General features: G+C 41.8%; 2 protein-coding genes across 18 annotated transcripts in view; both read right to left on the reverse strand.

Annotated features, from left to right (window-relative positions):
* LOC311144940 (lysyl oxidase homolog 2B) overlaps nucleotides 1–4,962 on the reverse strand; it is a 46,310-nt gene extending 41,348 nt beyond the window's left edge. Inside the window, exons 1-3 of the mRNA XM_084181128.1 lie at nucleotides 4,832–4,962; nucleotides 1,862–2,263; nucleotides 1,313–1,488 (exon numbers count right to left, since the gene is read on the reverse strand). Coding sequence (XP_084037254.1) covers nucleotides 1,313–1,488; nucleotides 1,862–2,222 — 537 coding nt within the window. The 5' untranslated portion in view covers nucleotides 2,223–2,263; nucleotides 4,832–4,962. The remainder of the gene's footprint in view (nucleotides 1–1,312; nucleotides 1,489–1,861; nucleotides 2,264–4,831) is intronic.
* An 897-nt stretch (nucleotides 4,963–5,859) lies between these two features.
* cyb561a3a (cytochrome b561 family, member A3a) lies at nucleotides 5,860–15,787 on the reverse strand. 17 transcript variants are annotated; one of them, XR_014614569.1, is made up of 9 exons: nucleotides 15,631–15,787; nucleotides 12,596–12,738; nucleotides 12,102–12,202; nucleotides 11,111–11,311; nucleotides 9,642–9,850; nucleotides 9,298–9,452; nucleotides 7,544–7,712; nucleotides 7,095–7,211; nucleotides 5,860–6,403 (listed from the first exon to the last, which is right to left on the reverse strand). XR_014614569.1 is itself a non-coding variant. In XM_084181423.1 (8 exons), exons 4-8 carry the CDS (start codon nucleotides 11,295–11,297, stop codon nucleotides 7,188–7,190), a joined length of 744 nt encoding a protein of 247 aa, XP_084037549.1. In that variant the 5' UTR covers nucleotides 11,298–11,311; nucleotides 12,052–12,202; nucleotides 12,596–12,738; nucleotides 15,631–15,787; the 3' UTR covers nucleotides 5,860–7,187. The 17 variants fall into 17 exon arrangements, 9 of the variants coding, with proteins under 9 accessions (XP_084037549.1, XP_084037551.1, XP_084037553.1 ...); XR_014614575.1 differs by having other exon boundaries at nucleotides 12,052–12,202; nucleotides 15,631–15,771; XR_014614568.1 differs by lacking the exon at nucleotides 12,596–12,738 and having other exon boundaries at nucleotides 11,111–11,298.
* Nucleotides 15,788–24,093: the final 8,306 nt, after the last annotated feature.

Below are 24,093 nucleotides of genomic sequence, written 5' to 3' on the forward strand. Positions count from 1 at the left end.
CAACCAAGTAACCCAGAATCACCCTGAAACACCCAGTCCTGGTGGGGCCATACTTGCAGAAATTAGAAAAAGTGTAAGTTTAAGGATAAGTGTAGGCATCAGCCAATTAATATAATTGACATAGTGTCACGTGACAGAATGCTACATTGTAGCTGGTCCCATCAGATAAACTGGCACACGTTAGCCCTAAGCTAACCTTACAAGGTGGCAGTGATTATTTCCCGTACAAATTCCTCAGCAGCCTATCAAACTTTTTCTCCACAAACCAATGGCATTTCTTAAAATAGGTCAACTCGACCACCAGAGGGATACATGTAAACTTTGAATTTGGAGGTGTCAGTCATCGCTGGAGTCAAATAGAGACATGATTTGAGCTGACTCTCCTGGAGAGTGCAGGTCTGCACTAACTCATAAAATTGGAATGTGAACTCTTGAGGGCCTGCAGTGAGTTAGCGGAACAACACATAACACTCTGCCTTTGGTGGCAATTAGCTGCAGGCTTATAGGGCATACAACTATGAGGTGCTCAATGAACCCTTTATGAGCCCAGTAGGTATGAGGTATGAATGCAACACCACATGATTAGTTAGTTTGTTCGTTCGTTTCTGGTAGCCTCACTTTCTCTGAAAAACTTATCGTAGGCTTCTGCACTTTACTTTGAAGTCATCATTGGGTTCACACTGTGATTTTGGCTTGACACTTTTTTCGAAAGCCACGTGTACTACTTATGTCGAAAGGTGTGTCAGCACTCTGCACAGAACAGCTCAATAACAAAAAGACCAGCTGTGAGGGCCTTCTTGGATGAGGAGTCAAGAGCCAAATGTTATGGAACATTACAGTGCAAGAATCGAAGTCAACAACAATGTCAACCAAAGCATCTAAAATGTAATTCTCTTCAGGGCCGTTTCCTGGACACAGATTAAGCCTAGTCCTAGAATCTCCATTGAAAACACTTCTTAGTCCAGGATTGGGCTTAATCTGTGTCCAGGAAACCACCCCTTTGTGTCTAACTTAGACAGGCTTCCAACTGTGCAAAAACTGGTTGAATCAACGTTGATTCCACGTGATTTCAACACAAAATGCAATGTTATGACATTGAATCAACATAGATTGGATTTGCAACAAGTCATCAACGTACGTGAATTACGTCTTTTTTTCACCCAATTTTTTACCTTCATCCAATGACATGGTGGCATTTTTGGTTGATTTCACATTGAATTCACATTAGTTGACAACTCAACCACATGTAAATCAAAACTAGATGTTGAACTGACTTTGTGCCCAGTGGGTTTGTAGTAGGCAGGTTGTTTACCTCCACATTATTGGCCATGGTGTTGATGAATTTAAATCCTGGAATCCTTTTGTCGCTGCACACCACGCCCACGTCCTCTGTGTGCTTGCAGTCGGAGACACCGATCCCGTTGGACGTGCACAGTGCCAGGGTCTTCTCTTTCCCAGTGCACTGGACATTGTCAAACCAGATGCGCCCTGAAAAAAAGCAGGATTCTCAACACATTGTAGATACATCAAGACCTCCGTAGGGAGGAATCTTTCTTTCACCTGACCAGTGGTAACTAGTGAGACCAAACAGCGAAGCAACTTTGGCAAAGTGGACTGGACACTGGCAGCAATTCTGCTGCTGAGATTGTACACTCGCTACCTTATCCCTACCGTATCTCCGCTACAGATGTGGCTTATTCATTTTGGTGAAAGATGAGCCGGAACGTACTGTAAAAGCTTCACTGGGAAAATTGGTTAACACTGGCCAACAAAAAACATCCCTGAAAATAGAGTTAATTATTTCCCATTTCCCTTATCATTACATGCATAATGGGTTTAAGTGTAATAACGGACATCTTACCCTCTCCTTTCCCATATTTAGAGGACGGAGACCAGGAGACAGCCTCCAGGTAGCCCAACTCTCTGCACACCACCTGGGCAGAGTGGATAGAGAAGTCATCATCACAGACCGTGCCCCACTCGCCATCATAGAAAACCTCCACGCGCCCTTCGTTGTGCTTGCGCTTGTCCCCCGCCAAACGCAGCTGTATCCTGGGTGTGTCAGGTGGCAGCTCCGGGGCAGTGTACTGCTCCTGCTCTAGCTCTGGGTAGCCCTGTGGATAGCCGTGTGGGTAGCCTAGTTGTTCGTACTGGGCCTGGCACAGTTTTAACAGGCCCAGCAGGATGGTGAAGCAGCAGGGGAGCGACCAGGGGGCCAGCATGGTGGTGTCTGTCAAGTCAGACAGTAGACAGAAGAGGTTATCTGTGGGAGAGTAGAGAGTAGGAAGTAGGAAAATAACATTACTCATTTAAAAAAATCCTTTGGCTACTTTGTCATATGGTTTTTCACTGGGAGACTGGTGGTTGGAATTCAGCTAAAGAGGTACCCTACTTTCAAAATATTACAGTGACACCGATTGAGGCCATTATTAGGTGGGGGAACAGAGTTGTGGCATGATGTCATCATGAGGCATGAAGTCACAGGGAAAAACACTGATTTACAGCATGTCCTGACTCCTGCTCCAAGGTACCCCTTGGAGCCTTCTGAGTCAGTAACAAAGAGCATTTAAACATGCATGGCCTATCCTCAGACCTGAGCAATAGTGGCTAAATCAAGTCATGGTCTTATAACCAGTATCAATTACATTCAAAGATATGCATGACAGATGGTTTTAATCAAACAGCATAACTCCTTTCAAGACTGCAGCAACATTTCACACAAAGCACTGAGCCATTCAACAATAAAGTGGCTTTCAAATTCTGTAAACTAAAGGCTATGTCTGTCTGGCAGTGGAAGCTGGATCTTTCTATTTGCTAGCATTTTTCTTTTTTCCACCCTGTGACGTGGCAGTTGGTTACACAAGTTACAAGACATAGATGTTACAAAATCAAGCCTAACAGCTGGCATCAAGCCTACAGGGTGTGCATCTCCACACAGCGGCACGTAGGCCTCGTAACCAGGCTGATGTTTTCTTAAACCATATGGATAAAGATCCACACAGAAGAAACAGTACTCTATGACTAATGTGATCTGGAATCTAGGATATATGAACCCCTATCTTTCATTTAAACTCAAGCCTGCTTCAGCACTCGAAGATTTAGGGGCTCAAAGTAGAATGCCGCCAGTACAGAATCACAAGGTAAAGATTCAAAAGTATGAGATGGACCACCCCATGAAATTGTGACCTCTTGGATCAAACAGAAGTCTCCTGGCAACAGCCAATCAAACAAAGCAAGGTAACCAGGAAGCTCTGGTTCCCTTTGGTCTTAAGTGAAAACCAATTATGTCCAGGCAGAGAAACTCAACACAGCAGCATCTATCAACCATCTAGAACGCTTATTTTACTGCTTTAAAAAAAGAAACACATTAATTCCATGCTGAGACATATAATAATGGCACACTGGAGACAGCTAGACACATAACTACTACTGACTAGGGACAGCATGGCATCTGGGTCATAGGGAGGAGGTTCCGGGGTCAATATGTCAGGACAGAACAAAGAGCCTTCCTAATATCATGCTCAGACCGTTAGAATGTATAGAACGAACTGGATCATTCTAGATAGAAGAAGTACTGGAAGGGGTCTGTCTTATCATGCACTATCGGATGGCAATAGAATACTCTATAAATGCATTATACACAGGCAGCTCATAGAAAGTGTTACCAAACCATCAACTTGAATAGTTATTTCACTGTTCCTTCTAGGACAAGACAGTAAAGTAGAATCAAGCCAGAGAACTCCTTGCACATGCCATTGATTTACATGTAACTGCCAAAATAAAGGAAACACCAACATAAAGTGTCTTAATAGGGCGTTGGGCCACCATGAGCTGCCAGAACAGCTTCAATGAGCCTTGGCATAGATTCTTCAAGTGTCTGGAACAATTGGAGGGATGTGACACCATTCTTCCATGAGAAATTCCATAATTTGGGGTTTTGTTTATGTGGAAAACGCTGTCTCAGGCGCCGTTCCAGAATCTCCCATAAGTGTTCAATTGGGTTGAGATCTGGTGACTGAGACACACACTCACACAAGTCACACACACACACCCTTTAAACCCCCTATGGTCCTTTGAGACCCCTCTTTCAAAGTTACTGAGATCTCTTCTTCTAGCCATGGTAGCCAAAATAATGGGCAAGAATCTTTATATGTGACCCTATTAGCATGATAGAATGTCAATTGCTTAATTAACTCAGGAACCACACCTGTGTGGAAGCACCTGCTTTTAATATACTATGTATCCCTCATTTAAGTGTTTCCTTTATTTTGGCAATTATCTGTATATCACAGAAGAGCACATCCAGGTAATAATACACAATATAGCTGTATAACATTCTCTACAACCTAATTACATAGCTACTATAGGCTACAGAGACTGCAAGCACTAATCATCATTGGCAAGAGTGAGAAATCAGCTTGAAAACACTGTGCACCCTACAGCACACCTGGCACCCACATATCACAAACCCCACAACTATCCACACCTGGCATAACTCATATCAGAGATCCCACAATGCTGGCATCATCCTTGTTTGGGAACCATGTAAAACAAACTGTGGGGAATTCCATCTCAGTCATATCCTACAATATTACAGGCAAATAGAAACTTCTATAAACATTTGGTACAAATAAGACATCAAGCAGATCAACATGAAATCAAACTGCATTTGGTTATATGTGGCATATAAGGGTAAGCATAAACGCCTAATTTTACATGACAATCTCAAAGACCAAAAGTCAAACACATTTTTTCCAGTAATATCCTTAAATAACTGTTGCATTAACCAACTTTTCAAGTTATTTCCAATTACTTTGAAAAAATCTCTCACCACAGACGATTTTGAGAAAATCCTCTTGATCCTTTATTGAAGCCTATAGATGGCTGTCTGATATCATGCCCGTCCCTAATCGTCTTTTTACTCTCCAAAGATTGCTATGTGCCTTTCGGATGTTTTACTCCGCTAAACTTTCACTCCCACATGCATTTTCAATGCCGCCTTCGACCAAGTTACGCCTTGTGGAACTACCCAGTAACGCCCACTGCTGAAATGACCTCACCGATGGCCTGAGCGCTGAAATTGGAATAGCCTAAATTCCTGGGGATTTGGAGCGACACGGGGGGAGTGATAGCATCGCAGAAGGACAGCAAAATTATCCTAGGTCAATAGAGGCCCGGTGCAGCTCAACAACCATCTTGCTTTTGTGCCACATTGGTAATTTCGGCACACAGAACCAAAAAAACACACCCTTACCATGAATTGAGTGTATACATGTATGGTAACACTGTGACATTCAGAAAGCAAAGATCCAAATACTTTTTTTTGTGATCAAATGTTTATTTAGTAATAATAGTCAGCAAACATGAATACATACACACAAAATGAAGCTACACCCCCTTCCCCCCTTCCCAATACCACCCGAGGCCCTAAGGGATCAAATTAAATAACAGATCCACATACATTGTGTGACATTGTGCACTTGTATAGCCTGCCCGACTGTATCTAAAATGCCATGTAGTCCGCAAATCCGCAAATTGCGCATACGCACGACTATCAATTTAGTCGGATATTTGCTCTCCATACTGAATCCTTGATACTGCTGCCACCATGTGAAAACGATAGCCCACAAGTCTTCAAATTAATATTTTTGAATAGGCCTATAGTAGCTGTAGCTTTCTCTTACCCCATAAGAACACAACATATTGTTTGTGTGGAAAATACTGAATGGTCAATATAAATAACTGAAATGACCTTTGAACAGATTCCCAAATCCCAGACTAGCTTTAATGATGAAACTACAGCCTAAGTTACATGCACAACAGGAATTGCAGTCACAAAGAAATGCTGAAACACAGTAATATCTTTGAGTTCATCATACTTTATTCATTTCTTATTCTTTAAAAAACAAGGCAGCAATGTGAAATCTACTAATTAATAAATGTATAAAATGTATATCTTGATGGGACACATATTACTGCTTCAAATCAAATCAAATTTTATTGGTCACATGCGCCGAATACAACAGGTGCAGACATTACAGTGAAATGCTTACTTACAGCCCTTAACCAACAGTGCATTTATTTTAAACAAAAAAAGTAAAAATAAAACAACAACAAAGACAACACTGTCCTGAACAGGGCCAGCACTAGCCTTTTGGGGGCCTTGAGGAACACAAGCAAAACATTTTTGTGGTCCCATCTTGACGGTGGAGAGAAACATTTTTACGTTTTCTACAATTCTACACATTTTGACAAGGGGCGGAGAGAACATTTAGCAATTTTATAACTAACTTCATGCAATTCTACACATTTTGCCATGGGGTAGAGAAACGTTTGCAATTTTACAGCTGATTTCCTGCAATTTTACACAATTTGCCATGACTTATGCCATGTTAAAGGAATACTTTGGGATTTTGACAATGAGGCTCTTTATCGACTTCCCAAGAGTCGTGGATACCATTTGAATGTCTCTGTGTGCGGTTTGAAGGAAGTTGCTAGCTAGTGCTATCGCAATGTCTAACTAGCGTTAGCGCAATGACTGGAAGTCTATGGGTATCTGCTGGCTTGCTAGCAGATACCCATAGACTTCCAGTCATTGCGCTAACACTAGTTAGCATTGGCTCCCGAAACTACCTCTAACGTCCCTCATACTGGACACAGAGACATAAAAATGGTATCCACAAGTTCTTCTGACTCCGGGGAAGTAGATAAAAGGCCTCATTGCCGAAATCCCGAAGTATCCCTTTAATATGATATCTGAGTGAGAATGACTACCAAAATCAATGGGGGCCCCCTGGAGGTCAGGGCCCCTTGGCATGTACCCTGCGTGCCCAGTCAGTAATTTGGCCATGATTACTACAATGTTTAGATAGCCGGCTAGACTAACTAACCAATAAAAATGTGTTTAGCTGACATGGGCTAATTCAGTGACTGTCAGTGACTGACATAAGAGAAAAACTGCTGATGCAATACCAAATTTTGAAATTGTAACTCTCAACAGTAAATTCAGACCCCCTAGTGGCCGGGGGCCCTTATGCCTTATGGTCCTGACAGTGGCTAGGACATTCAGCATCTCATTATTTGTTTAAGGCAACTTTGGACCCAGCAGGGGCAGATAACATTGATGGATAGCTTCAGTAGTATGGTTAACAGCTGAGAGCGGGTTTGAAGCCTCCTCATCTCTTCTATTAGCTGTCGCCTTGAAGCAGTGGCTGCATGTGGAAACATTAAGTTAGTTAAAAACACAAAGGAGTTGAATACATATGTGAATACATTTTCACCTAGTATGAATATAGTATTGCAAAATAAAATAGCATTTTCAAATGTAATTCAAATAATGAATCTGTTTTAGATCAAATAGGGTTTATAACCGTCTCACAACACACAATACTGTACTTATAAAACAATACAAACAGCTATGAAGATATTACAGCTCTACCCACATACACAAATCTGTTATGGTTTTTACACATCATATTCAGTGCAGCACTCGGTCAGGACATCTGACTTGGCAACATGACATCAGAAGGTTTGTTGCACTCACACTGTAGCCCAGGTCCTCACTTCTAGGCTCTGGTCGCTGCCAATTCTGATTGGAGAGAATCTTCAGGACGACCAATCCAAAGGCTACGATCAAGACTCCTAACGAGTTGGCGACCAATGCCTCAGGTGGCAGGTTGCCATATGGCTTTGTCCCATTGGTGGTTCCTTTCCTGAATAAATAATCAATACAACACTTTGTATACAGTTTGAATAATATTGTCCAACACAAGTAGATGTCTTTAGCTATATTATGGAAATATGTGTTTATACAGTACATTGTTTCCTACTCAATAAAAAATATATACAATGTGTCCCAAATGGCAACCTATTCCCAAGTACAGTGTTTCTCAATCCTGGTCCTAGGGACTCAAAGGGGTGCACATTTTTGTTTTTGCCCTAGCACTAACATACACACAGTGCATTCGGAAAGTATACAGACCCCTTGACTTTTTCCACATTTTGTTACGTTACAGCCTTATTCTAAAATGGATTAGATTGTTTTTTTCCCCTCATCAATCTACACACAATACCCCATAATGATAAAGCAAAAACAGGTTTTTAGATTTTTTTGCAATTGTATTAAAAATAGAAAACGTAAATATCACAATTACATAAGTATTCAGACCCTTTACTCAGGACTTTGTTGAAGCACCTTTGACAGCTATTACAACCTCGAGTCTTCTTTGGTATGACGCTACAAGCTTGGCACACCTGTATTTGGGGAGTTTCTCACATTCTTTTCTGCAGATCCTCTCAAACTCTGTCAGGTTGGATGGGGAGCGTCGCTTCACAGCAATTTTCAGGTCTCTCCAGAGATGTTAAATCGGGTTCAATCCGTTCATCTTCCCTCAATCCTGACTAGTCTCCCAGTCCCTGCCGCAGAAAAACCAAGGCCTTCTCCCCCGATTACTCAGTTTGGCAGGGGGGCCAGCTCTAGGAAGAGTATTGGTGGTTCCAAACTTCTTCCACTTAGGAATGATGGAGGCCACTGTGTTCTTGGGGACTTTCAATGCTGCAGACATGTTTTGTTACTCTTCCCCAGATCTGTGCCTCGACACAATCCTGTCTCGGAGCTCTACGGACACTTCCTTCGACCTCATTGCTTGGTTTTTGCTCTGACATGCACTGTCAACAGTGGGACAACTGTAGACAGGTGTGTGCCTTTCCAAATCATGTCCAATCAATTGAATATACCACAGGTGGACTTTAATCAAGATGTAGAAACATCTCAAGGATGATCAATTGAAACAGGATAAACCTGAGCTCAATTTCGAGTCTCATATCAAAGAGTCTGAATACTTATGTTTTTTTATTTTTAATACATTTGCAAAAACATCTAAAAACCTGTTTTCACTTTGTCATTATGGGCTATTGTGTGTAGATTGATGAGGAAAAAAAGTAATTTAATCAATTTTAGAATAAGGCTGTAATGTAACAAAATGTGGAAAAAGTCAAGGGGTCTGAATACTTTCCGAATGCACTGTACCTGATTCAAATCAATGGCTTGATGATGATGAGTTGATTAGTTGAATGAAGTGTTAGTGCTCCCAAAAAATAAAAAAGTGCTAGGGCAACAAACAAAAAGATGGCACCCCTTTGGGTCCCCAGGACCAGGATTGAGAAACACTGCCCTAGTGGATTGTTTTTCACCCAAAAGGGTTCTATGTGGAACCAAAAAGGGTTCTCCTGTGGGGACAACCGAAGAACCCTTTTGGAACATTAGCTGTGTCTCAAATAGCACCCTATGTCCCTTACAGTGCAAAGAAGAGCTTCTCGTTGATCCCTGAGATGCAGGACACGATGCTGAGTATCAGTATGCAGCCTCCCATCCACACATGGGCAGGCTTCAGCAGCTTGCGGAATGACATGGGTGAACAGGGCAGGAGGAAGCCAGCAAGGCCCATCACCCACTGAAAACAAAACAAACATATGTCAGCCTCTCACAGCCATAGAAAGTGGCATAACAAGTCTAACAATCACCATACATGCCAAGTAGGGCATAATACTTGTAGGCCATTCTATGGCATAATATGAGTTGACAGTTGTTTTAAGACAATGCTGTTTTAATTTGTGTGTTGGCAGTGGCAGATATACTAAACCTGAGTGGTGAAGAGTGCTGTAGTGCAAATGCCAATCCAGCTGTGCAAGGAGTAGAGGTTGGGAGTGTTGTTGGCATTGTGGAAGTCAAACACAGCACAGAGGCCAAGGACGGAGCAGAGCAGGGCCAGGAGCATGACACCAGCATGCAGCAGCTTCCAGGGCAGCTTATTCTGCCCCCATGTGAGGGGAACGCGGTACAGCACCGCTCCTAGAGGTTAGACAAGTCAAGATCCAAAATGTAAAAAGGCCAGCACTCACTTGACTTGGATATAAGTTGCAATTGAAGCTTTGTTTTAATTGTCTTTATCTCATGTATACAGTACACCAGGGCTATTCAACTATATTCTTACAGGGGCCAGATCTAAAAAAGTTAATTGGAAGAACTGTATAAAAAAGCAAAAAGTAATTCGGAAAGAAGTGGAAGGCGCTCAACCAACATGAGTCGAGGTGCAACCAAAACATTTTATAATCATTGAAAAGGAAAAGGCACAACGCTCGCTTACCGTTTTTTAATTTAATTTAAACAACTATTAAAAGCTTCTTCAAAGTAATTAGGTCATTTTAGAATGATCTGAAAACTAAGCATCTCAATAAATAACACAAGGATATGTTAAATCAGGTAATTTAAAATTCCAGGCTGAAGGAAGTATGCTTTGAATTCATTTCCCTCAGCCATTAGGTGTTTTTCTGTCACGCTCCCTTCTAACGATTCCTTGTGAGCACCAGAGAGGGAAACAGAAGGCACGTATTTGTTCCTGAGAGTCTTAGCTTTTAGGAATGGGGTCATAATATTGTGAAGATTAAACCGTTCAAACGCTAGAGCCAAACTCATATGAAGAAATAATAATCCATATAGGCGCTAGAACCAGCAAAAAAATTGCATTTTGGCACTGAATGTCAGATTTTGGCAGGGATTTTTTTGCTGATCTTTTATTAATGTTCAGAATTGATCAAAGGGCCAGTCTAAATTAATAAACGGTCCTGATCTGGCCCGCGGGCCGCCAGTTGAATAGCCTTGCAGTACACTGTCAATGTGGTTAAGTTCTTGACATGTCTACGGTGCAAGGGAAAGACGAGAAGGGAGCAGGGAAGGAAGTTAAGGTGGCTTTATTTAGCTTTCTATGTGCCGAAACACCAACACAGAATATCTTCATATCCTACATAACATAATATATCCAAACATGAGACCATCATTCATTGTGATTTAAATGCTTTCAGTTCTTACTTCCAATTAATGTCTGAGACACATTCATCTGCATCAACAAGGGAAAGTGAAACCACTTGATTGTAGTTTCACTACAACTAACTAAAGCCACTCACCTACATAGAAAACCTCCATATATAACACAAACTATCCAAACATGAGACCGTCAGTGCAATTAAAAAACGTCAAGTTCTCATTTCAAAGGCTGAGACACATCCGCCTGCACCAAAGACTGGAAGTAAAAGCACTTCCTGAGCCACTCACCATTGCCGTAGAGCACGACCAGACCTGTGACCATCAGGACAGGGTGCCAGTTAAACTGAAGGGGCGAGCCATCCCAGGCAAAGCCACCACGCCACTGGGAGTTCCAGATGGACACAAACACCACACAGGCGATCCCCAGGCACAGGCACAGCAGGTAGCAGAAGTAGAAAGACACGATGGATCTCATCCTGGTGGAACAATCTGCAAGTTAGTTTGAAGACACAAGAAAAAATGGAAAGAAAGTTATTTAATGGAATTGCATGGTTATAGAAGTCTGGACATTTTCAGAGTAGGAACAAACCTCCACTCTGAGAAGTGTGAAGCAGGTGAAATGGACAATAATAAAAGCATAGGCTATATAGAAAAAACATACGTTCAGTTTGTCCTGACTATCTTGTCTAGCAGTCAACACAACATGAGCAGATCTCTTAGCAAGATAAGACAGCTCAAGTGTGATTCTGTTTCTGTTCCACCTCTGTGTCTAGCGGCTTGAAAAATCCCTAAATGGTTTCTGACCAAAAGCCGTTGGGTCTAAATACCTCAATCTGACTCCTACGTCTAACGAAACGACATAGGATGCTGCGTTCATATCCAAGTGGGGTGGTGGTAATACCCAGTTGTGAAGTCGTAAATACGAGTTGGAGGCATTCACGTGCTTTGAACTAATTGACAAACGTCGATTTGCTAATGGCAAAAAAGCTGCTAAAAGTACAGCTATCATACTCGCAAACAAATTATAGTGTTAAAAAAAAACATGAATAGATTGTTTGTTATAAATAATGTTTTGTTGTTGCATTTAACTGCCGGAAATACTGTTATCATGGTCATTTTCTTAATATGTGACGTCAGAGTTGGAGGGCAGTTCAACAGGTTTTTCCCCAGTCGTATGCGGTAAATACCATCTTCCCACTTGGTTATGAATGCACCATTAGGCTACTCACAATGGCCCTTGATTTCAGTTCCTGTTTCACTGTGTCAACTGCTAACTCACTTCCACATTCCCCTGTCTCATTCCACTGGTTTAGGGGTAAGCACTCAGATGGGGTTGAACAGGTGTTAGGTGGGGTATAGTCTTGCATATGGTCAGGTGCCCTAAATGAAAATAGTAAAGCATCACAAATAGACTTACAGTTGAAGTCAGAAGTTTACATACACTTAGGTTGGAGTCATTAAAACTTGTTTTTCAACCACTCCACAAATTTCTTGTTAACAAACTATAGTTTTGGCAAGTCGGTTAGAACATCTACTTTGTGCATGACACAAGTAATTTTTCCAACAATTGTTTACAGACAGATTATTTCACTTATAATTCACTGTATCACAATTCCAGTGGGTCAGAAGTTTACATACACTAAGTGGACTGTGCCTTTAAACAGCTTGGAAAATTCCAGAAAATTATGTCATGGCTTTAGAAGCTTCTGATAGGCTAATTGACATCATTTGAGTCAATTGGAGGTGTACCTGTGGATGTATTTCAAGGCCTACCTTCAAACTCAGTGCCTCTTTGCTTGACATCATGAGAATATCAAAAGAAATCAGCCAAGACCTCAAAAAAAGAATTGTAGACATCCACAAGTCTGGTTCATCCTTGGGAGCAATTTCCAAACGCCTGAAGGTACCACGTTCATCTGTACAAACAATAGTACACAAGTATAAACACCATGGGACCACGCAGCTGTCATACTGCTCAGGAAGGAGACACGTTCTGTCTCCTAGAGTTTAATGTACTTTGGTGCAAAAAGTGCAAATCAATCCCAGAACAACAGCAAAGGACCTTGTGAAGATGCTGGAGGAAACAGGTACAAAAGTATCTATATCCACAGTAAAAAACGAGTCCTATATCGACATAACCTGAAAGGCCGCTCAGCAAGGAAGAAGCCACAGCTCCAAAACTGCCATAAAAAAGCCAGACTACGGTTTGCAACTGCACATGGGGACAAAGATGGTACTTTTTGGAGAAATGTCCTCTGGTCTGATGAAACAAAAATAGAACTGTTTGGCCATAATGACCATCGTTATGTTTGGAGGAAAAAGGGGGGACTTGCAAGCCGAAGAACACCATCCCAACCGTGAAGCACAAGGGTGGCAGCATCATGCTGTGGGGGTGCTTTGCTGCAGGAAGGACTGGTGCACTTCACAAAATAGATGGCATCATGAGGAAGGAAAATTATGTGGATATATTGAACCAACATCTCAAGACATCAGTCAGGAAGTTACAGCTTGGTCGCAAATGGGTCTTCCAAATGGACAATGACACCAAGCATACTTCCAAAGTTGTGGCAAAATGGCTTAAGGACAACAAAGTCAAGGTATTGGAGTGGCCATCACAAAGCCCTGACCTCAATCCTATAGAACATTTGTGGGCAGAACTGAAAAAGTGTGTGCGAGCAAGGAGGCCTACAAACCTGACTCAGTTACACCAGCTCTGTCAGGAGGAATGGGCCAAAATTCACCCAACTTATTGTGGGAGCTTGTGGAAGGCTACCCGACACGTTTGACCCAAGTTAAACAATTTAAAGGCAATGCTACCAAATACTAATTGAGTGTATGTAAACTTCTGACCCACTGGGAATGTGATTAAAGAAATAAAAGCTTAAATAAATCACTCTACTATTATTCTGACATTTTCACATTCTTAAAATAAAGTGGTGATCCTAACTGACCTAAAACAGGGACTTTTTACTAGGATTAAATGTCAGGAATTGTGAAAAACTGAGTTTAAATGCATTTGGCTAAGGTGTATGTAAACTTCCGACTTCAACTGTAGATAGACATGGCATCATTGTATCTGTCCCATTGTGGTGTCTTTGAGAGCACAGGCAGCGCCATTTAGGCCATCTGCATTTTGAAATAGTCAATTTTCTTCTTCTACTACTTCTATAAGTTGGCAACAAGGGGCCTGGGTTCTGGTCTAGAAGCAAGGTTTCGACTGCTCCTACAGTTTTGCTTCGGTATGGCAGTTTAACTGACGCCAGGCCCAGAAAGACAATTTGCATAGACCTCTGTAGCTCAGCTGGTAGAGCACGGCGCTTGTAACGCCAAGGTAGTGGGTTCGATCCCCGGGACCACCCATACACAAAAATGTATGCACGCATGACTGTAAGTCGCTTTGGATAAAAGCGTCTGCTAAATGGCATATTATTATTATTATTAAGTCATATTTGAAAATTCCTAATAAGAAACTTTGGTCATCTCCTTTGTGCACAAAACATCCATTGAATTATTAAAATAATCGTCGCTGAGGCCGTTTTTTTTTTCTCCCCATCACACACAGCTGAACATATTAACATTTTTATATTCATCCAATGTCTGCCATGTTTTTGGATGATGTCGTTGCTGCTCTCTGTGTGTACTGAGTGCTAGTGCGCATGTGAACCAGATACATCCCGGATATAGACTGTCCATAAATCGGCGTATGCGAACAACGGTCAGACATATTGGACACAGTCTCCAGTTCTTATTATACCTCAGTGGCTGGCAAACATACTGATATGGTGCACACTTTGAACAGGTATAAAGCCAAGGTTGGCAATTTACTGCCACCTGCATTTATGGAATGTTTCCACATGAGTATAATTCATTATCTGATCCCTCCTGATGACCTGGATGGAATCATGTGGTCCTTTCTTAACCCATAGGAAGTCCCACCCAGTTGATTATTTCAAAATGCTGAAAGTCCTCAAGTTAAAATGAGCTTTCGGGCACTAGTGTCCTCTATCTATCTCTATGGCATCACATCCATGATGCATTGTGGGTAAATTGTGACGACTAACCTATAAATAATAAGTAGGCCTTGCTAGTTATTTATGATGCAAGGTTATTTGTAGATCAGTTTTTCAGCTGTTGCCTGCACTGTCGAACAAGCCCAGTTTCTATCCCAAGGATTTCGCTACACCAGCAATAACATCTGCTAAACACGTGTATGTGACAAATAACATTTGATTTGAAATGGCACCCCATTCCCTATAGCGCACTACTTTTGACGAGGGCCCGTACTAATTTAAGAGCACAGGGATGGGGGGAGGGTCAGAATGCACCTTGCCATAATATAATAATATGCCATTTAGCAGACGCTTTTATCCAAAGCGACTTACAGTCATGCCATAAAGAGAAACATTGAGCATGAATTATGTCTAAACAAAACTAAGGGCTTTTGAATCCTGAGGATATCAAACAGGTCTCACAAGAAAAATACTAGCTAGCTATGCACTGTCACCCTGAGGTTGTCTAGCTTATAATACAGTAAGATACAGTGTGAATATTGTAGGCTACACATGCAACAAGCCACATATGATATAAATCAAAGTGCACATATCGGTAAAAACTCAAATAATGGAAAAGATTCCAGGAAGAAATTGGTCAAAGCCACATATGCCACAAACTGAACAGAAAAACATCCTAGCTAGCTACTTAGCTAGCTAGCTAACAAAGCTGTTGTTGATTTACCCGAGTTCATGAGCACACATAACGTTAGCTAGCTAGTTAAAACTTGAAACAATTCAGCACTGATAGCTTCCTACCTAATTTACGATTCTTCCATATCAGCTTAGATCGAGATAATTAAATATTAGTTATAACTATTGCCAAATGTTGTAAAGTTTAGAAATAAATGATATTCAACCAGCGGCTGCTGGTGTTTATACAAGTCACATTTCCTTATTAACCCCGTAAGGCATCATGGGAAATGTAGTCTAGGATACACAAGATAAACTATATGTGCACGAACTGCCATAGTACGCAACAACAACAACAGTACCGTGTTGCACTGAATCTGTCTGTTGAAAATAGACTCAATCTCTCTAGCTAACAAAGCTGTTGCTTGTATTATGAAGCCAAGATCAATTATATAAATAATCATGGCAAAAAAAACGTTGGAGTACTTTAAATGAAATTATGGGCAGAAAGACAAATTCAACTCCATCCTTCATCGAATCAGATGACTCATTCATCACAAAACCATTTGATATTGCCAAATATTTTATTGATTACGTCATTGGCAAATTGGGCAAATTTAGGCAGGAAATGCCAACAACGAACAGTGAGCCATTGTATTCATGTATATATAAAAAAAAAAATATGAAAGAAAAGCATTGTAAGTTAGAATTTGGTAAATTTAGTTGAAAAAGTATTGTTATCGATCAATAATGAAAAAACCTCCTGGCATGAACAACTTAGATGGAACGCTACTGAGGATGGTAGCTGACTCTATAGCCACTCCTATCTGTCATATCTTTAATCTGAGCCTAGAGGAAAGTGTTTGTCTTCAGGCCTGGAGGGAAGCCAAAGTAACTCCACTACCCAAGAATGGTAAAGCGGCCTTTAGTGGTTCTAACAGCCGACCTATCAGCTTGCCAGCTCTTAGCAAACTGCTGGAAAAAATTGTGTTTGACCAAATACAATGCTATTTCTCCCTAAACAAATCAACAACAGACTTTCAGCATCCTTATAGAGAAGTGCACTCAACATGTACTGCACTGATACAAATGACTGATGATTGGTTGAAAGAAATTGATAATAAGATTGTGTGAGCTGTACTGTTAGACTTCAGTACAGCCTTTGATATTATTGACCATAACCTGTTGTTGAAAAAACGTATGTTATGGCTTTTCAACCTCTGCCATATCGTGGATTCAGAACTATCTACAGTTGAAGTCGGAACTTTACATACACTTAGGTTGGAGTCATTAAAATTCGTTTTTCAACCACTCCACAAATTTCTTGTTAACAAACTATAGTTTTGGCAAGTCGGTTAGGACATCTACTTTCTGCATGACACAAGTAATTTTTCCAACAATTGTTTACAGAAAGATTATTTCACTTATAATTCACTGTATCACAATTCCAGTGGGTCAGAAGTTTACATACACTAAGTTGATTGTGCCTTTAAACAGCTTGGAAAATTCTAGAAAATGATGTCATGGCTTTAGAAGCTTCTGATAGGCTAATTGACGTCATTTGAGTCAATTGGAGGTGTACATGTGGATGCATTTCAAGGCCTACCTTCAAATTCAGTGCCTCTTTGCTTGACACCATGGGAAAATCAAAAGAAATCAGCCAAGACCTCAGAAAAAAGATTGTAGACCTCCACAAGTCTGGTTCATCCTTGGGAGAAATTTCCAAACGCCTGAAGGTACCACGTTCATCTGTATAAACAATAGTATGTAAGTATAAACACCATGGGACCACGCAGCCGTCAGGAAGGAGACGCGTTCTGTCTCCTAGAGATGAACGTACTTTGGTGCGAAGTGCAAATCAATCCCAGAACAACAGCAAAGGACCTTGTGAAGATGCTGAAGGAAACAGGTACAAAAGTATCTATATCCACAGTAAAAAACGAGTCCTATATCGACATAACCTGAAAGGCCGCTCAGCAAGGAAGAAGCCACAGCTCCAAAACCGCCATAAAAAAGCCAGACTACGGTTTGCAACTGCACATGGGGACAAAGATCGTACTTTTTGGAGAAATGTCCTCTGGTCTGATGAAACAAAAATAGAACTGTTTGGCCATAACGACCATCGTTATGTTTGGAGGAAAAAGGGGGCTGCTTGCAAGCCGAAGAAAACCATCCCAACCGTGAAGCACGGGGGTGGCAGCATCATGCTGTGGGTTGCTTTGCTGCAGGAGGGACTGGTGCACTTCACAAAATAGATGGCATCATGAGGAAGGAAAATTATGTGGATATATTGAAGCAACATCTCAAGACATCAGTCAGGAAGTTAAAGCTTGGTCGCAAATGGGTCTTCCAAATGGACAATGACCCCAAGCATACTTCCAAAGTTGTGGCAAAATGGCTTAAGGACAACAAAGTCAAGGTATTGGAGTGGCCATCACAAAGCCCTGACCTCAATCCTATAGTGGGCAGAACTGAAAAATCGTGTGCGAGCAAGGAGGCCTACAAACCTGACTCAGTTACACCAGCTCTGTCAGGAGGAATGGGCCAAAGTTCACCCAATTTATTGTGGGAAGCTTTTGGAAGGCTACCCGAAACATTTGACCCAAGTTAAACAATTAAAAGACAATGCTACCAAATACGAATTGAGTGTATGTAAACTTCTGACCCACTAGGAATGTGATGAAAGAAATAAAAGCTGAAATAAATCATTCTCTCTACTATTATTCTGACATTTCACATTCTTAAAATAAAGTGGTGATCCTAACTGACCTAAGACAGGGAATTTTTACTAGGATTAAATGTCAGGAATTGTGAAAAACTGAGTTTAAATGTATTTGGCTAAGGTGTATGTAAACTTCAGACTTCAACTGTATCTAATAGAACACATAGGGTTTTCTTTAATGGAAGCTTCTCTAATGTTAAACATGTAAAGTGTGATGTACCGCAGGGCAGCTCTCTTGGCCCACTCTTTTCTATTTTTACCAATGACCTGTGACTGGCATTAAACAAAGCCTGGGTGTCCATGTATGCTGATGATTCAACCATATACACGTCAGCAACCACAGCTAGTGAAATCACTCTAACCCTAAACAAAGAGTTACAGTCAGTTTTAGAATGGGTGTCCAGTAATAAACTGAACATCTCTAAAACTAAGAGCATTCTATTTAGTACAAATAATTCCCTAAGTTCTAGACCTCAGCTGAATCTAGCAGTGAATGGTGTGGCTGTTGAGCAAGTTGAGGAAACTAAATTACTTGGAGTTACCTTATATTGTAAACTGTCATGGTCAAAATATATAGATTCAATGGTTGTAAAGATGGGGAGAGGTCTGTCCGTGATAAAGAGATGCTCTGCTTTTCTGGCACTACACTCCAAAAAGCTAGTTCTGCAGGCTCTAGTTTTATCTGATCTTGATTATTGTCCAGTCATATGGTCAAGTGCTGCAAAGAAGGACCTAGTTAAGCTGAAGCTGGCCTAAAACAGAGCGTCAAGTTTCGCTCTTCATTGTAACTAGAGGGCTAATATCAATACTATGCATGCCAGTCTCTATTGGCTAAGAGTTGAGGAAGACTGACTGCATCACTTAATGTTTTTATAAGAAACATTGTGTTGGAAATTCCAAATTGTTTGCACAGTCAACTTACATTGCATGGAACTTCATATAATGCAAGTGAACAGCACAACGCCTCTCCCCCATGTGACCTACTTTTGTGTGTATGTACTGACATGTATGTGTAACTGATAGATGCACACACACACGCACATTACATGTTAATGTTTTAAATGTATGTCAATTGTAAAGTATTTAATCTGTAATGTATTTTTCTTGATGTGTGGGACCCCAGTAATATTAGCTGTTGCCATTGGCGTAGGGTAATGGGGATCCTAATCAAATACATCTCTATTATTTTAAGGACTGGTTGTCACTAAATGTTCCTATGTGTGTTCGATTTATAGGCAACATAGGCTCACTGCATGATCTATTGTGACTAGGCTCCTTGCTAATACTGCCTCCTTGTGGCAATGAAAGGAAGTGGTCTCTCGAAAGTGACACTAACCGACCCTGTTTTTTACATTTTAGTCATTTAGCAGACGCTTTTATCCAGAGCGACTTACAGTTAGTGAGTGCATACATTTTCATACTGGCCCCCCGTGGGAATCGAACCCACAACCCTGGCGTTGCAAGCGCCATGCTCTACCAACTGAGCTACGGGGCCACTGCAGGTGTGTGAGCACAAGGCAGCGGTATAGCAGGTGAAGATGAAAATATTTCAGCCCTCAGTGAATTGGCATAGTTTCAGTCTCTTCCTCAATGTCAGCAAGACAAGAGCTGATCGTGGGCTACAGGAAACGGCGGGCTGAGCACGCCCCATCCATATCAATGGGTCTGTAGTGGAGCAGGTTGAGAGCTTCAAGTTCCTCGATGTCCACATCACTAAGGAATTATCATGGTCCACACACACCAATACAGTTGTGAAGAGGGCACGACAACGCCTCTTCCCCCTCAGGAGGCTGAAAAGATCCTCAAAAAGTTCTACAGCTGCACCATTGAGAACATCTTGACTGGCTGCATCACTGCTTGGTATGGCAACTGCTTGGCAAGGCGCTACAGAGGGTAGTGCGGATGTCCCAGTACATCACTGGGGCCGAGCTCCCTGCCATCCAGGACCTCTATACCAGGCGGTGTCAGGGGAAGGCCCTAAAAATTGTCAAAGACTCCAGCCACCATGGTCATAGACTGTTCTCTCTGCTACTGCACGGCAAGCGGTACCGATGCACCAAGTCTCTAACCAACAGGACCCTGAACAGCTTCTACCCCCAAGCCACAAGACTGCTAAATAGTTAAATAGTTAACCAATAGCTACCCGGACTATCTGCATTGACCCTTTTTGCACTAACTCTTTTGACTCATTATATACGCTGCTGCTACTGTTTATTATCTATCCTGTTGCCTAATCACTTTATCCCTACCTGTATGTACATATCTACCTCAATTACCTTGTACCTGTCACGGATTCTCCCGGTACTGCTGCTCATTTCGTTCACCAGCTCTGGAGGTCTACGTCACCGGCCTTCTAGGTGTAACTGAACTAGATCATTACCACCAACCCCGGACTGTCTTGTCTCATTACGCACACCTGGTTCCCATTCCCCCTGATTAGTATGTGCATATATGTGCCCTCTGTTCCCCATTGTCCTTGTCGATTATTGTCTCATGTCTGTTGGTCTCGTGAGTACCGTGTATTGTGCTCTTGTTGTTTACGGGTATTGTATTGTGTAGAGGTTACACCTCGCTCTTTGTATGGGTTACATCCCTTTTGTATATATATAAAAAAAATGTTCTGTCAAAAACAGGCTGACAGCCAAAATACGAAATACTAACTGTGACTGAAATAATAAATAAACAGGGAGAACACTTCTCACGTACCTGTCCATACGTCCCGCGATCAGACACTGATTAGTGATTTAAAGTTCTTATTCAAAAATCCACACCATACATCATCATATACATTACACACACCATTAATTCCCAACCCCAACATCACTAAAAATAACAATACAAAACTACCCAGCACAATATATATCAAACACCCACAAAACCGAACAATAACAGAAATTACACCCCAGGGGAGCACCTTCCCTCCCCCTTTATACCCAGCTAAAAACACACACACAAATCCTAAATCCCTACCCCTCTACACTAACTTAACGGAAGACTTAGCGTGATTGAGAACCGCTCCCGACGCTCGGGTGAATTCCCCAATGATGGCAAGGGACCTAGTCAGGCACGAGTCCTTGCATAGTAACAAGGAAGTGTCGTCGGTGTACTGCGTCATCTTAACGTGCAGCCCACCGCTCCCAGGGATAAGCAAGCCCTCCACCCCTGTGTCTGCCCTAATGGCAGCCCCCAGAGGCTCCATGTACAGAACGAAGAGGAGTGCCGAGAGCGGGCACCCCTGCCTGACCCCCGACGCGAGGTCAAAAACCTCACCCATGTGACCGTTTACATTAACCCGGCACCCTGCTCCGACATATAAAGCACGTATCCACCCTATATACATCTCCCCAAAACCTAACCTACCTAACACCCTGAAAAGAAAATATATATTCACTCGATCAAAGGCTTTAGCCTGATCAAGTGCTGCTACCATTAACGGCAGACCTCTATCCTCTACCCAAGCGATGGAGTCCCTAATCAAACTCAGGTTCCACCTAATAGAGCGGCCCTCTATCCCACAAGTCTGGACGACGTAGGGAAGGGCTGTGCGCAACCGGTCCGCTAGAACCTTCGCAAGCAGCTTATAATCTACGCACAGCATGGTCAAAGGCCGCCAGTTGCCAAGGTCTGTTGCGTCCCACTTCATGTAAAGAAGTGACAGCTCACCTACGGCCATCGATCCCCCCGGGAACCCCGTCTCGAGGATGGCCTTCAAGACTTTGAGGACTACCAGACCAAGTTTCCCCCAAAACTTCAGCTAAAACGCTGCCGGCAGCCCATCCATCCCGGGCACCTTCCCTTTTCCCATCCTCCTGAGGGCGCTCTCAACCTCTTCGAGGGAGATCTGAGCCTTCATCGCTTCTCTAATGTCCTCTGGCACTCGCCGGGACAGGTGTTCTAAAAACATGTTTCCCTGCTCTACATCTACTGCCCTTTCTTGAAAAAAACCTCGGAAATGTTCCGTGGTCACCTTGACCATTTCCTCAGTTTCTCTCACTACTCTACCGTTTTCTTCCCTAAGGATATGAGTGTCTGTTAACAAGTAGCAACAGTTGAATACTTGCTAATTGTGTAATGAAACTCCAGTGGCTAGTGGCTTTTGGCAACCTTTTTTCCCATTGCAACTCTATGGGAAGGATAGAAAGGGGGGAACAAATGACATGTTCCATCAGGATGATTGTAGGGGGGCATTTCTCAATAGGAAGGAACCTTGTTTGCTTGGTTAATCACCGGTTCACAAGACATTGAGGAGGTAGAGACAGAGGACGAAACTACTGTTGTACTGCATTATGTATATATGTCTATATTAATATTTGTATTATTGTTTCACCCACTTCTCACTTCCCCCCTGCTGCTCCCCCTATGGACATTCCCCCACGGACATTTACTATGCCCCCACCCCCCAATGGACATTTATCATTGTTACTGTTTTATTTATTTATTATTGTTTCGTTCACTTCTCTTTTTGACCTTCACTATTGGAATTTCACTGTACCCTGCAATTACATCTGCGACCCTGTGCATGTGACTAGTAAACTGATCTAATCTCATCTAAAAAGTGGAGCTCAAACTGCATCCCTCGATTCTGGTTTCCCATTTCTTAAAGAAACAACAGAAAGGTCTGAAAGGGAAAGCGCAACAAAGCCACTGGAAGCGGAGACAGAACAAGTCACTCCCACTTCAACATCAGAAGGTAATGAAGTAGAAAGAATAAGACATCAAGATCAAAATATTTCTGGTAATTATTTCTACAACTGAAAAGGCAATTGCAATGTCTAGTGAATCCATTCTTGAGGATAATGAGACAGGTTTTTCACTGTATCTGAAGGGTCCCAGGAAGATGTTGTTACTGGCGCAGAAAGCATGTATAATGAAGGAGACTGGTACACTCAAAGTATACTGTCTGAGAGGGACACAATGTACACAGAAGAGGGTGGATATGAATGTTTTAAGGACAGCACAACAGAACCACTGGTCACTAAGATGGTTGAAACCACTACAGGTACAGCAATATTAGAGGCAACTGAAATCAGACAAAAAGAGGATGAGGACAAACAGAATTACATGACAAGAGAAATCAAGGTTTCAGAAACTCCACCAATAGAAGAAATTGCAGAGGAGGTAGAGTATCCTGCCTTGAACACAGAGTCAACGAATCCCTCAAAGGAAGATGTTGGGTAACACTATATTTGGATAGATGTTCTACAGACTTACAGACTATCAGTAACATTTAATCTAGCCCTAACCCTAATCCTAACCCAAAACTTAACCCTTACCCTAGCCCTAACATTAACCCTAATCCTTATTATAAACCTAACCTTACCCGAATTTTAACATTAGCAAAGCAGTTGCTTATCAACAGATAGTTTGTTGATAGTATGACCATCTGTAGAGCATCTACAGATGGACTATCCGGACTATCCAAATAAAGTGTGACCAGACGTCTGAGGATGAGAAGGATCATATTGAACACCGTAGATATACAAAACATTATGAACACCTTTCTTTCCATGACATAGACTGACCAGGTGAATCTAGGTGAACGCTATGATCCCTTATTGATGTCACTTGTTGTTAAAACCACTTCAATCAGTGTAGATGAAGGGGAGAGGTTAAAGAAGGATTCTTAAGCCTTGAGACATGGATTGTGTATGTGAGCCATTCAGAGGGTGAATGGGCAAGACAAAATATTTAAGATCCTTTGAACTGGGTATGGTAGTAGGTGCCGGGCACACCATTTTGTGTCAAGAACTGCAATGCTGCTGGGTTTTTCACGCTCAACAGTTTCCCGTGTTTATCAAGAATGATCCATATCAAGAATATGCAACTCAATATCAGAAAGGTGTTCTTAATATTTTGTACACTCAGTG

This window comes from Coregonus lavaretus (genome assembly GCF_964263955.1).
Source record: "Coregonus lavaretus genome assembly, chromosome: 17".
Taxonomy (NCBI): domain Eukaryota; kingdom Metazoa; phylum Chordata; class Actinopteri; order Salmoniformes; family Salmonidae; genus Coregonus; species Coregonus lavaretus.